The sequence below is a fragment of the Corvus brachyrhynchos genome, unplaced genomic scaffold, assembly GCF_000691975.1.
Source record: "Corvus brachyrhynchos isolate BGI_N302 unplaced genomic scaffold, ASM69197v1 scaffold806, whole genome shotgun sequence".
Taxonomy (NCBI): Eukaryota; Metazoa; Chordata; class Aves; order Passeriformes; family Corvidae; genus Corvus; species Corvus brachyrhynchos.
The window spans coordinates 215,337-226,590 of NW_008238454.1; the positions used below are offsets into that span (position 1 = coordinate 215,337).

Here is an 11,254-nt window from a genome sequence, read left to right on the forward strand (position 1 = left end):
CCTCACCTGGGGCTGCTGCTGGCCAGGTGGCCTTGCTGCGGGGACCTGCCAGTGCCAGCTGCTCGGCAAAGGCAAGCCATGGTCCTGGCCTGTCTGACTGCTGGCTAGAGGCCAGAGCCAGCACCCACAGGGGCCTGGGAAGGGCTGGGTGATGCTGGGATGGGGTCTTGCGGGCAGGGGAGGCTGTTGGGTGTCCCTGCCCTCATCCATTTCCATATGCTGCAGTCATCGAGGAGGCCAACTGGCTCACGCTGGAGAAGGACCTGGAGAAGCCAGGGGATGGGTTTGATGCAGTCATCTGCCTCGGGAACTCCTTTGCACACCTGCCTGACTTCAAAGGTGAGTTGGGGGCAGGAGAGAGGAGGGGGAGCACCTATGCACGTGTGCATAGTGTCTTCCAGCAGGCTTGAGAACGTGTCCTAACTCATGTCATTAGTGGGATGGGATTACACACAATGGAGCTGCTGTTTCATGGCACATCTCCAGGGAGGCTGGAGCTGAGCCCCCACTGCCCCAGTCTGTGACATGAGCGGGCCCACTGGGTTCCATGGTCATGGTGGAGGTGTGTGCATCAATGTCACAGCTCTGGCAAGGCTGGAGGCACACCCAGAGTTGTGCCACAATGTCGGGTGGTGGGTCTCCCACGTGGCATGCTCTGCTCCAGTGAGGCTGAGAACATGCCTGAGCTCATGCCGTGGGTGGGGCTGTGGGTTCTCCAAGCTGAGATTTGGGGGAAGATGGTGGGGGCAGGTCTCTGTGTATGCATGAGTATGTGTGTGGGTAAGATAAGGCCATATGGGCTGTGCCATGGGGTACAGCCAGTGCCTGGAGACCCCATAGTTTCCTCTCCAGGGGACCAGAGTGACCACAAGCTGGCCCTGAGGAACATTGCCAGCATGGTGCGGCCCGGGGGTGTCCTGGTCATTGACCACCGCAACTACGATCACATCCTGGCCACGGGCTGCGCGCCACCCGGCAAGAACATCTACTACAAGGTCGGTGGCTGGCAGGCCCTGCCCCATCCCGATCCCCTTTGCCCCAGCCCCATGGCCCAAAGGGGGCCAGGCAGGGCAGGCAGCAGGATCGTGCCCAGGCTGGGGGCCACTGAGTCCCTGCAGGACACAGATGTCCTCCTGTGGTCTCCCAGAGCGACTTGACCAAGGACATCACCACCTCAGTGCTGCTGGTAAACAACAAGGCACACATGGTGACCCTGGACTACACGGTGCAGGTGCCCCCCACTGAGGCAGGGGCAGACCCGGAGCTGAGGTGAGAAGGGCCGCAGAGGTGGCTCCCGGCATGGGGGGTGGCACTGTGCCCCACTGTGCCCCTGCCTCACCAGCATTGCCTCCTTGCAGCAAGTTTCGGCTCTCGTACTACCCGCACCGGCTGGAGGCCTTCACAGCTCTGCTGAAAGGTGCCTTCCAGGGAAAGTGCCAGCACAGCGTCCTGGGCGACTTCCAGCCCTACACACCGGGACAGGCCCACGTGCCCTGCTACTTCATCCACGTCGTGAAGAAGACAGGCTGAGGAGGCTATGGAGATGGGACTGTGGTGGCTGAGAGCTGCAAGCAGCTGTGGGTCCAAGCAGGGGGTGGGGACATGGCTGAGAGGTACCTGGGAGTCCTCTCCCCTAATTAAGAACACTTGTGAGAGCTACCTGCGATCATGGTCCGTGTGTCCCTGTATGGGTACGGGGCAAGGGGGACAGCCACAGCCTCCTCAGGACTCTGTGGAAGGAGGTGCTCAGCCTGGGGGCAGCACAGGATGGGTGCAGGCACAGCTTCCCTGCCAAGTCCCCAGCTCCAGGTGCCAGATGTGCCAGCAGTGTGGGGCTTGGGGGCCCCCCTGAAGCAGGAGGAGGCGTGAGCTGGCTCCCAGGTGGTTGCACACCCCAGCCATACCCCTGCAGCACTGCTCCTGCGAGTGTGCTGGAACCTCTTTTCTCACATGCACGTCCCAAACAGGTGCTGACTCCTTGACACTCCTCAGCCCCACACAGGGGTACCCACCCCCACAGTGGGGCTTTCAGACTGGGGAGGCTCCACACTGGAGGCTCCAGCAGTGGCTGCAGTGGGGAAGATGTGGTGCCCAGATCGAGCAGCACGGAGCAGTGCGGTCAGGGATAGCCCTGCCTGAACACGCTCAGGCGCCAGCGCCAGAGCCACAGGGCTCCAGGCATGCACCAGCTGGGGATTCACACGTGGATGCCAGAAGCTGCTGTGGAACCAGCCCTTAGCAGAGGAGCTTGGGGGGGAACAGGCCCTCACAGCCTCGCTTGGCCCAGGGATCCAGCTGTCAGCAGGCTCAGTGCCTACAGCAGGTGGGGCAAAACCTGGTACCAGCAATCTCTGGGGCTGGCCAGAGGCTGAGGGCAGCTGCAGGCACCTGGCCAGGAGAGCTGCCACACACAGCTCAAGTGCTATTTGTCTGGCACCCTTGGAAAAGGCTGGGAAGCGGGGGATACGCGATGCCACCAACAGCTGTGGTGAGGCTGCAGAGGGAGGTGAGACAGGACCTCCATGGGTCTGGGCCAAGTAGTGCTCAGCACAAATTAGTGCAGACAGGGCAGCTCCAGGCTGCTCCAGGCAAGGTTTGAGTATTTCCAAGGCTGAAGCTTCTCCCCATGACAAGTTTTTCCTCTTACCCGATGGGAATTTCTTTGCTGCCACTTGCTCCCATTGCCTCATGTCCTGTCACCCAGTGCCTCCAGCAAGAACTGGGCTACTTCTGCAGAGGGAGCTCAGCTCCCAGCTATGCAAGCCCCACTCCCTCAGGCTCTCCTCATCCACCACGGGCTCCAGCCATTCTGGCAGGATGAGAGTGGCCCCAGCCTGGGTCACAGGTGTGCTCACCTCTCTACCTGCTGGACAATGATTTCTCTGCACCACCCAGCCCACAGAGATATTTGCAGAGACCTTCCTGAGCTGACAGACACCATCAGCAAGCAACAACTTGAGGTCAGGCAGTGAACACCTAGAGCTAGAAAACCTGTATTTATTCAGAGACTATGTCAAGCCCAGGCCAGCTGGAGCAGCAGTGCCCTGTGTCCTGCTGCCCTCTGGCCAGCACCTCTCACTGGGGGCTGACAACCCAACAAGCAGCAGCCTCCAGCCCTGCACTTGCTGCCAAAACAGGTGCAGTTTGAGCCTTTCTCCCCCACCAATGAATGGCCTGTCACCCATGGAGACACTGCTACGCTGCCCACAACCATGGGATTCGGCTTTGTCCCTGCAAGGAACCCTGCTATGTTCCCGGCAGCCACAACGCACCGCTGACATGTGAGTGACCCTTACAGAACCCACCACCCTCCTGGCTGAACAGAGTAGCAGTTCCACCAGGCTTTGGCTTGGGAAACTGCACTGACACTAGTTCCACCCAAGCTCCAAGGAAGGGGGCCTGGGAGGCATCAGAGAGGAGCAGGCAGGTGCCTGTTTGTGCCTGTTCTCCAGTCCCAGCTCTGTTGAGCATTAGCAGGCTGCAAACTTCTGCTGGATGAGTCTGTACCTGAGCAGCTCCTGCTCAGAGACTGATGGCTGCAACCTGGCAGCAGCCTGCAGAAAGTCTTCCATGGTCAGGATCAGAGCAGACTTCTCAGTATCCAGCCCTGCATGAGGGAAAGAACAGGAAAAGGCTGAGAACAGGGGCAGCTGGCAAGATCCAAAAGCCCACTCTCCAGCCATCAGAGACTGTGAGGAAAACCTGTGTCTCTCTCCTTCCCCCTGGGGCCAAGCACTGGAGGTGGAGATGACCACATCTGCAGAAATTGCCTGCCTGCCAATAACCCAGAGCCCAGCACTGTGGTCCCAAAGCTGCTGAGGATCTTCTCACACAGCCCAGCTACCAGCAGTGGTAACTCTCCTCTCTGCCCCTGTGCTGGGCTGCTCCAACACCTGGGACAGGTAAGGGCAGGGCTCCTACCTTCCTCAATCCACTCCACCTTCCGTTTGACAGCACACATCATGGCATCTGAACACAGGGCGTAGATGTCTGCTCCTGTCAGCTGAGCTGGGCATTTTTCTAGGATGGTGGTGAGATTCACAGAAGGATCCAGTTTAAACCTGCCAAGAGAGAAAAATGCAGATGTAAAAGCCACAGAAAAAACAGACCAGGAGAGCTGTGGCAGCCAGTGTGACTGGGCAGGAACAAGCAGAGTACCCATGTTTAACCACTTCCGGAATGTGCTCTGCACGCTCAAAAAAAAAAAAATTAACGAGTTTGCTTTATTGTTTTATTCAACAGTCATCTTTCTTTGAAACATCCCTGCAGCAAGATCCTCTCTCCTGCTAAGCAGGATCAAAGGAAACTTTGAATCACAGCATGGTCTGGGTTGGAAGGGATCTTAAAGGTCATCCAGTTTCAACTCCCATGCCATATGCAGGGACACCTTCCACAAGGTGCTGCAAGCCCCATCCAGCCTGGCCTTGAACATGTCCAGGAACAGGGCATCCACAACTTCTCTGGGCCTCTCTGGTTGCAGGCTAGGAAGCACAAAGGATGCAGGGAGTAATCTTGGAGCCATGGTGCAGGATGAACTCTCTAGAACACCATCTGTTTATGCAATTGGTGTTTGACTTCTCACCTAGATAAATTAAGTGCTCCACATGCCTGGGAACAAACTACAGCCAGGGCTGGATGAGAGCATGTTTAATGACAGACAGTACAAACCACTGTAACACCAAACCATCCCATCAGAGCCACGCTGCAGACAGCGAGCCTCCTTCAGCATGACTGCAGCTGCTGGAGGGTATGGTGGCCAAGACACAGGGTGTGACAAGCTGCCTGCAGCCAGCCCACACACTCACCTCTCCTACTAACTTGCAGCCACAGGCAGAGGTGATCACATCTATCCATGACTGAGTCCCTGCACAGGCAGTCTCAGCTACTCACCTAGCTGTGGGGGGTGGCACCTCTGCACCTGAACTGCAGGGCCTGCTCTTCTCCCTCCAGAGATGCTCTCAGGAGCTCAGAGCAGCTGGAAAAGCAGCCAAACCCTGCTGCTCAGTGATCCCACACAACCAGTGATTGGGAAGACACACAGATCACAGCCTGAACACCCCTGAGCACCATAGGAGGAGAGGCAATGAGATGAATGGAGTTGCCTTCACGCTTGGATTGGCAAACAGCAGGAGTGTTTGATTTGATTCTTGCAGGAATCAAATGGGAGCTTCCTGTCCTGCAGCTGCACTGCGGTCTCACTGCACCATTAGCATCTGTCTGAGCTCCTTAAGAAGAGCATATGGGCACAGTGACTGGAAAACTCTACCAATCCCTCCACTTGGACAGGCAGGCTGAGCTTCTCCCATCTTGTAGAAAAAACAGTCCTAGTTCTGCTTCTGGAAATTGCTCTGTCCTCCTCCCCTACCCATTGGCTGTGGCTCAGTGACCTCAGGTGCTCCCCACGGCTCAGACATGAAGCCAAGAGGGAGCACACTAAGCATCAGCCCCAGGAAGGCTGTGACCCCCTGGAGGGTGGTGGGAGGCTGCTGCAAGAGCACAGGGTCACTCACTTCCTGGTGACGGCGCTCAGCACCTGCAGCTGCGACTCCCGGTCCTCGATGATGCCCACGTAGACCAGCTTGTCAAACCTGTCAGCAGAGAGAAGACAGCTGAGAACAGGCCACAGCAAACCTGCCACAAGTGCTCAGCCCTGTGCACCAGGAGCTGAAGGGTGGCCCTGGGACAGCTCCTTTTGCTGTCCAGTTTGTGGATGATACGGAGCCTGAGGCAGTTGATGTGCTGGAGGGCAGGGCTGCTCTTCAGAGGGACAGTGGCAGGCTGGGGAAATGGGCTGACGGGAACCACACAGGGTCCAAACACAGCAGATACAAAGTCCTGCCCCAGGACAAGCAAGTCACAGGCTTGAGGACTGGCTGGGGGGCAGCTGTGCAAAAGAGGTCCCGGGGCACCAATTCCTGTTGCCAGTTTGGTGCAACAGCAGGTCCCTCATTGCCCTGGTGTGCTGCTGGGGCAGTAACCACAGTGCTGGGGGCAACAAGCTGTGGTATCTTATGCTGCTGCTACAGCCACAGGCACCAGCCACCTCTTGGCTTCCTTTGAGCCAGGGCCAGGGGGCTTCATGAACAATCTCTGTAGGGGTAACATGGTAGGGACATATTCCTGCTCACCACGGCCTGAGGAGCTCTGGGAAACTCCTGGAGTGAGGCAGGGTAGGATGTGACATACCTGCCTGGCCGTAGCAGAGCTGGGTCCAGGAGGTCAGGCCTGTTCGTGGCTCCAATGACGAACACCTCTCTGGAGGAATGAAGGCCATCGAGCTCTGCAAGGAGCTGTGAGACAACTCTGCAGAGAGCAAGACAGGATGCTTACAACTAGGCCTTGGCAAGTCACCCAGTGTCTCCCTCAGCCACCAATGAAAAGATGAAGAAGTGAGGCCAGTGGCAGGTCCATTTCTTGGACTTCAGCTCCTATTTCTCTTCCCTGAAGAGCCCTTACACACACACCTTACACAGCCATCCAGACTTCTCCATTAGTACAGCCAGTGAGCACGTGGGATCACTGCACAGTAGTCCAAACCCCAGACAGTCCTTCAGAAGAGGAAGACTGGATGGGGACTGCCAGCTTAGCAGTAGAGGCCTAGGGAAAATAACCCTGTTTCGGGGTATCTCTGAGCTGTACATACTTTGCTTCTACCAGAAGCAGCTGAAAGGTTTCCCACCACAGGGAAATGGCACCTAATAGGAGGATAGCACAGCAGGGGTGTGAAGGATGACCTTGGAGAGGCCAAAGGCAACTTGGCAGCCACAGAAGCAGATGGAGGAGACTGTCTTAGCCAAATGTTTGCACAGCAAGCTTGGGCAATCGGGAACCTGAGGCAATGCAAACAGCAGTACTAAAGCTCAGAGAAGAGACAGGCCGTGCTGAGAGCTTAGGGGAGCAGAGAGGGGAGAAAACAGAGAAATGAGGGGTGGAATGGACTCTGCCTTTCACTGCAATCTCATGCACTGCCTGCAGCTGAGGCAGGGATGCTGCTCTCCCAAGGACGCCTGATGCTCACTCACCTGTCCATGACACCCCCTGAATCTCCACTTCTCCCACGACTCGGGGCCAGGGAATCCAGCTCATCAAAGAAGATAATGCAGGGAGCAGCTGCCCTGGCTCTGGCAAACACTGTGAGGAGACAGCACAAAAGGTGAAAAAGACCTGCAGGAGCAGTCAACAGCAACAGGACCTGCTACATTCCCAGCAGGGAAGAGCTGTGGATGGAAACCACGTGCCCACTGTATCACCACCACCAACTGCTCCTGCCTGAGCAGCCCAACAGAATAGGGACAGGCAGCACCTAGCAGGATGGGGCCCAAGGCTCAGCTGCATCTCTGAGGGGCTGCTGCCCCATCAGGAACACCAGGGACAGGAGCAACAGGAGCAGAGAGAGCAGGAAGGGAAGCTGCTGCAAGGCACTGTAGGACACAGCTGGGTTCAAGCCCTTGCTGAGAGCTGTGGGTGGGAGTTGGGAAGGGGGGTTTAAGCACTACCTCCTTCCCTGCAGCACTACAGAAAAGCCCCATCTCCCCACCTGCAGGAGCAGCATGCACATCCTCACCATTGCGCACGTTCTCCTCACTTTGCCCAACATACATGTTGATGAGCTCCGGCCCTTTCACACTGTGAGGCAGGGAGAAGAGGAAGCCAGTTAGAGGACACCCATCCCCTGCCAGGAGGAAGTCAGTCCCACACACAGTTCTCACCTAAGGAATGTCATGGCGCACGTTGTTGCCACAGCTTTTGCCAGCAAGGTCTTCCCTGTCCCTGGAGGCCCGTACAGCAGCAGACCAGAGCGGCACAGACCCAGTGACAGCAGCTCTGGGTGCTCCAGGGGCAACTGGATAGTGTCCAGGATCTCCTTCTTCACCTCCTGCAGCCCACCAACATCCTGCCAGGACACTGAGGGGATCTGCCAAGAGAGCGAGAACCCTTGTCAGCACTTCTCCCTGAGCGTGTCTGGGCAGCTCTTGCTCTAGTATCCAGTACCCACATTTGTCATCTTCTGAGCTTTGCAATGGAGAAAACAAACTGTACAAACACGCCCCCAAGCATGCTGCACTCACAGTGTGCACCTCGTCTCCAATCCTCCACTGCACCTCATATCATCTGTCAGCAAAAACACCCCAGGGGAAGTATCTGCCAGGGTTCCCTGCAGATTTGAGGGGAGAGAGTCCTGCTGCAGGCAGCCTTTGGGATGCATGAGGGAAGGCAAAAATACGAAAGAACAACAAATTTAAAAAAAAAAAAGAAGTCTGGATCTTGCAACTATGAGTGACTTGTGTTCAGGGCACCTTGTCCCCCTGGGGGGTGAGACTGTGCAAGAGCTCCACACCTTGCAGAGGGACAGAACCTGGGCTGCCAGGACCTCTGTGACGGCAAGGAGGATGTGAGGGACAGACATCCTGTGGGACAGCGTATGGAACACTCTCCGCTCCTGCATGGGGGGATGCAAGAACAAAGTCCATGTATGCTCACGAGAAATAGATAGGGATGGGGTCAGCTGCAGACATGTGAGGGGTCACAGAGAACAGAGAGAAGACACCAAACCTGAGATGGGTGAGCCAATGCCTCTTGGGTTATTTTGTGCTAAGAAAAACTATCCCAGAGCACGCTGCTGCTCTGCTCATGGCTTTAGGAACAGCTGGAATGCCACAGCCTGCATGACATCCTCCTGAGAGTCAGAGCAGCTCTCCTGGGAACATGCAGAGAAACCAAAGCCCCACAACACTTTCCCCCAGCTGCTGGTGCCAGCACAAGTGGGGAGTTTAAAAATAAGCTAGGGCAAAATTCCTTCCCCCTCAGCCAATTTGCATCTCCTTCCTTCACTACTTGAGACAATGTTACCTCATTTTATTTCTTTAGCTGTCCAGCAAGATCACCAGAAAAATCAGGTCAAACAAAACAAGGATTTTCAGAAAAAAACCCTGAACTTTTAAAGCAAAAGGTCACAGGCCCTTCTGCAGTGACAATGAATGGAAGAACTGCCCTCTCCTCTGCACTTTTGCTTATCCTGCCTCGCTAGAAAGAGCTCTACAGACAGCACAGGAGCTGGAAAACTGCAGCAAGGTTGTTTTCAGGGGAGCACATTGTAAGTCTAAGACACAGTGCAGACACTGTTAACAAGTGGAGGCTTGGAATCAATCCTCTCCAGAAGGCTCAGGCTGCAACTGCAGACAAATGTGTGACTAACCAGAAAGTGCAAGCAGGGAACTGAAAGCAATGTATGTTGAGAGTATCCAGGTCTGCTAATGGGCTTCCTGACCACAGCCAATTACTATCAATAAAGGAATGTGAAATACAAATAAAATTAGCTCCCATTCACACAGCCCACTGCTGAGCATGCTCTGAGGTTATTTGTCTTACAGCAAACTTGGCAAACACCTTAAAGCAGAGCTCACTTCATGAATTAAGTGGGCAGCTGGGGAAGGTGCCAGTGGAACTGCTCCAAGGCCAAGGCTTCCTGTCCTGTGATGAGCGCATGTGCACTCATGGGCATGGAAAAGAGGTTCTGATCACTTTGCTTGGTCCCAACACCACATTACCCAGCCAAACCCATCATCCCAAAAGCTGCTTCCTTGGGTGCCAAGCTGCCAGAGACAGATCCCACCCCTCCTGAGAAGCTGACTGCTGGTTTTCTCAGACTCTCCACGTCACTTTCCCTGTAGAACCCCCAAGCTCTTCAAACTGCCTGTCACAAAAGGCCATGCCAGCTCAGCAGCACCAGTGCAGCATCCAAGGCCAGGGATCAAGTGAGGAAGAAACTCCCTCACCAGGCTGTGCCACAGCCTCTCTGTTCCCTCAGGCCAGGTGGCTGGGGAGAGCTCAGTGAGGCAGCCTCTGCCCCTCAAAATGCTGCACAGCTGGCACCCCACCCAATTAACTGGTCTGCAATTAGCACTGCAAGGGCTTCCCTGACAAATTCAAAAGCCAAGAGGGTGAAAATTAATGGCAGAAAGCCCAAGAGGACTGCTTCCCACTGAAAGCTGGAGGAATAAATGGAAGGACAGAGCAGGAAACAACATGTCAGAGCATAGCCCTGCAAGAACTGCAACAGGCATCTTGAGCCAAGAGCTCTGCAGAACCCACCCCCTCCTTGTGCCCCAGCATCCCACCTTTGGGGCTCCCACTGCCTGCGAGTGGGCATCATGTAGCTGGTCCAGTGCAGCATTAAAATCCTCCTCGAGCACCGGGAACCCAGCAGTGCAAAAATCCCTCTCCACTTCTTCGCTCAGTCCACCTGGAAAACTGGTGAGGAAAGAAAAGGAAAGGAGTCAGGCTCTGCCCCACTACTGGCATGATCAAGCTGGCTGCAGCCCCTGCCCTCCCTGCCCCTTGCCCTGTTGCCTGTGCTACCTCAAGGCCTGGATACGGGTGCAAGCAGCCCGGCTGCTGTGGGACAGCAAGGCACAGAAATCTCCCAGCACAAATCCCTGTGAATGTGGAAACAAAGAGCATCAGTTCAGTCCCTGAACACAGCTACACCTAGGCCATAAAAAGTATGGGGAAAAATTCCTTGCAGAGCTGTTCCTTGAGCCTCTAGTTAGAAGCTCTAGCTTTATTTTTTATCAACAGAGCTGAACATCAGCCAACACCTCTGCAAAAGGTGTGGAGTCTGTAGGCACTGAAATCTGCATTTAAAAGCTGGTGTCTGAGCACCAGGATTAACCACTGAATAAGCTGACAGGGCTGTAGGAATTACCCCCTTTCTCTAAGGCCAGCTAGGAGAGATTGGCCCAGCAGTCCCAGCCTGCACATCTCCACATGCTGCTGTGGTTTCACTCACGGCAGTCCTGCGGGCCAGCTTGGACAGGCTCACTTCTTTGCCCAGAGGCAGGCTGGCAGTCAGCATGCTCAGCATCAACCTCCTCTGCTCCTCTGAAGGGGCTTCGATCTTCACCTCATGAAGGAAAGCAGTCTGCACGTCTGTCGGGACATCCTGGGGCTTGCAGGTTGTGCCAACCACCAGGACAGGGTGGCTGTTGAGAGAAAGGGGACAGTGCATGGTCTCAGCTCTCTGGAAGGACCCTCTTGCATTGCCATCACATAATGCCAACTCACTCTGCCATGGCTAGGCCGTTGGCAGAAGCAAGCAATTACCTCAGATGCCCACAGCAAACGTGCAGGGTCCATACCTCAGTGCTGGGTCTCTGTCCAGGAGCAGCTGCCTCAGAGTAGCAATGACCCTGGCATCCTCTCTGAGCCCGTCTCGGTCTCTGCCACGCACCTCGCTGTCTTTCCGCAGGAGCAC

General features: G+C 55.6%; 2 protein-coding genes across 2 annotated transcripts in view; one reads left to right on the top strand and one right to left on the bottom strand.

The window, feature by feature from the left end:
• The first annotated feature begins 136 nt into the window (after positions 1-136).
• On the top strand, positions 137-1,664 carry LOC103617483 (glycine N-methyltransferase). The gene is made up of 5 exons (XM_017736958.1): positions 137-164; positions 226-339; positions 853-995; positions 1,148-1,269; positions 1,359-1,664. The coding sequence occupies exons 1-5, from the start codon at positions 152-154 to the stop codon at positions 1,528-1,530; spliced, it is 564 nt and encodes a 187-aa protein (XP_017592447.1). The 5' UTR covers positions 137-151; the 3' UTR covers positions 1,531-1,664.
• A 1,313-nt stretch (positions 1,665-2,977) lies between these two features.
• The window catches only part of PEX6 (peroxisomal biogenesis factor 6), a gene marked incomplete at its 5' end in the record, with an annotated part of 13,525 nt that continues 5,248 nt past the window's right edge, over positions 2,978-11,254 (bottom strand). The window contains 11 exons of the mRNA XM_017736946.1: positions 2,978-3,607; positions 3,922-4,061; positions 5,511-5,588; positions 6,187-6,303; positions 7,023-7,131; positions 7,565-7,626; positions 7,710-7,915; positions 10,119-10,251; positions 10,360-10,436; positions 10,790-10,982; positions 11,139-11,251. Of these exons, the coding sequence (XP_017592435.1) occupies positions 3,471-3,607; positions 3,922-4,061; positions 5,511-5,588; positions 6,187-6,303; positions 7,023-7,131; positions 7,565-7,626; positions 7,710-7,915; positions 10,119-10,251; positions 10,360-10,436; positions 10,790-10,982; positions 11,139-11,251 (1,365 nt within the window). The remainder of the gene's footprint in view (positions 3,608-3,921; positions 4,062-5,510; positions 5,589-6,186; positions 6,304-7,022; positions 7,132-7,564; positions 7,627-7,709; positions 7,916-10,118; positions 10,252-10,359; positions 10,437-10,789; positions 10,983-11,138; positions 11,252-11,254) is intronic.

What these genes read in the sequence shown, in the direction of transcription:
- LOC103617483 (XM_017736958.1), top strand. An exon ending in ACACCTGCCTGACTTCAAAG is followed by an intron (nt 340 to 852) that starts GTGAGTTGGGGG and finishes TTTCCTCTCCAG; the next exon opens with GGGACCAGAGTGACCACAAG. An exon ending in GCAAGAACATCTACTACAAG is followed by an intron (nt 996 to 1,147) that starts GTCGGTGGCTGG and finishes GTGGTCTCCCAG; the next exon opens with AGCGACTTGACCAAGGACAT.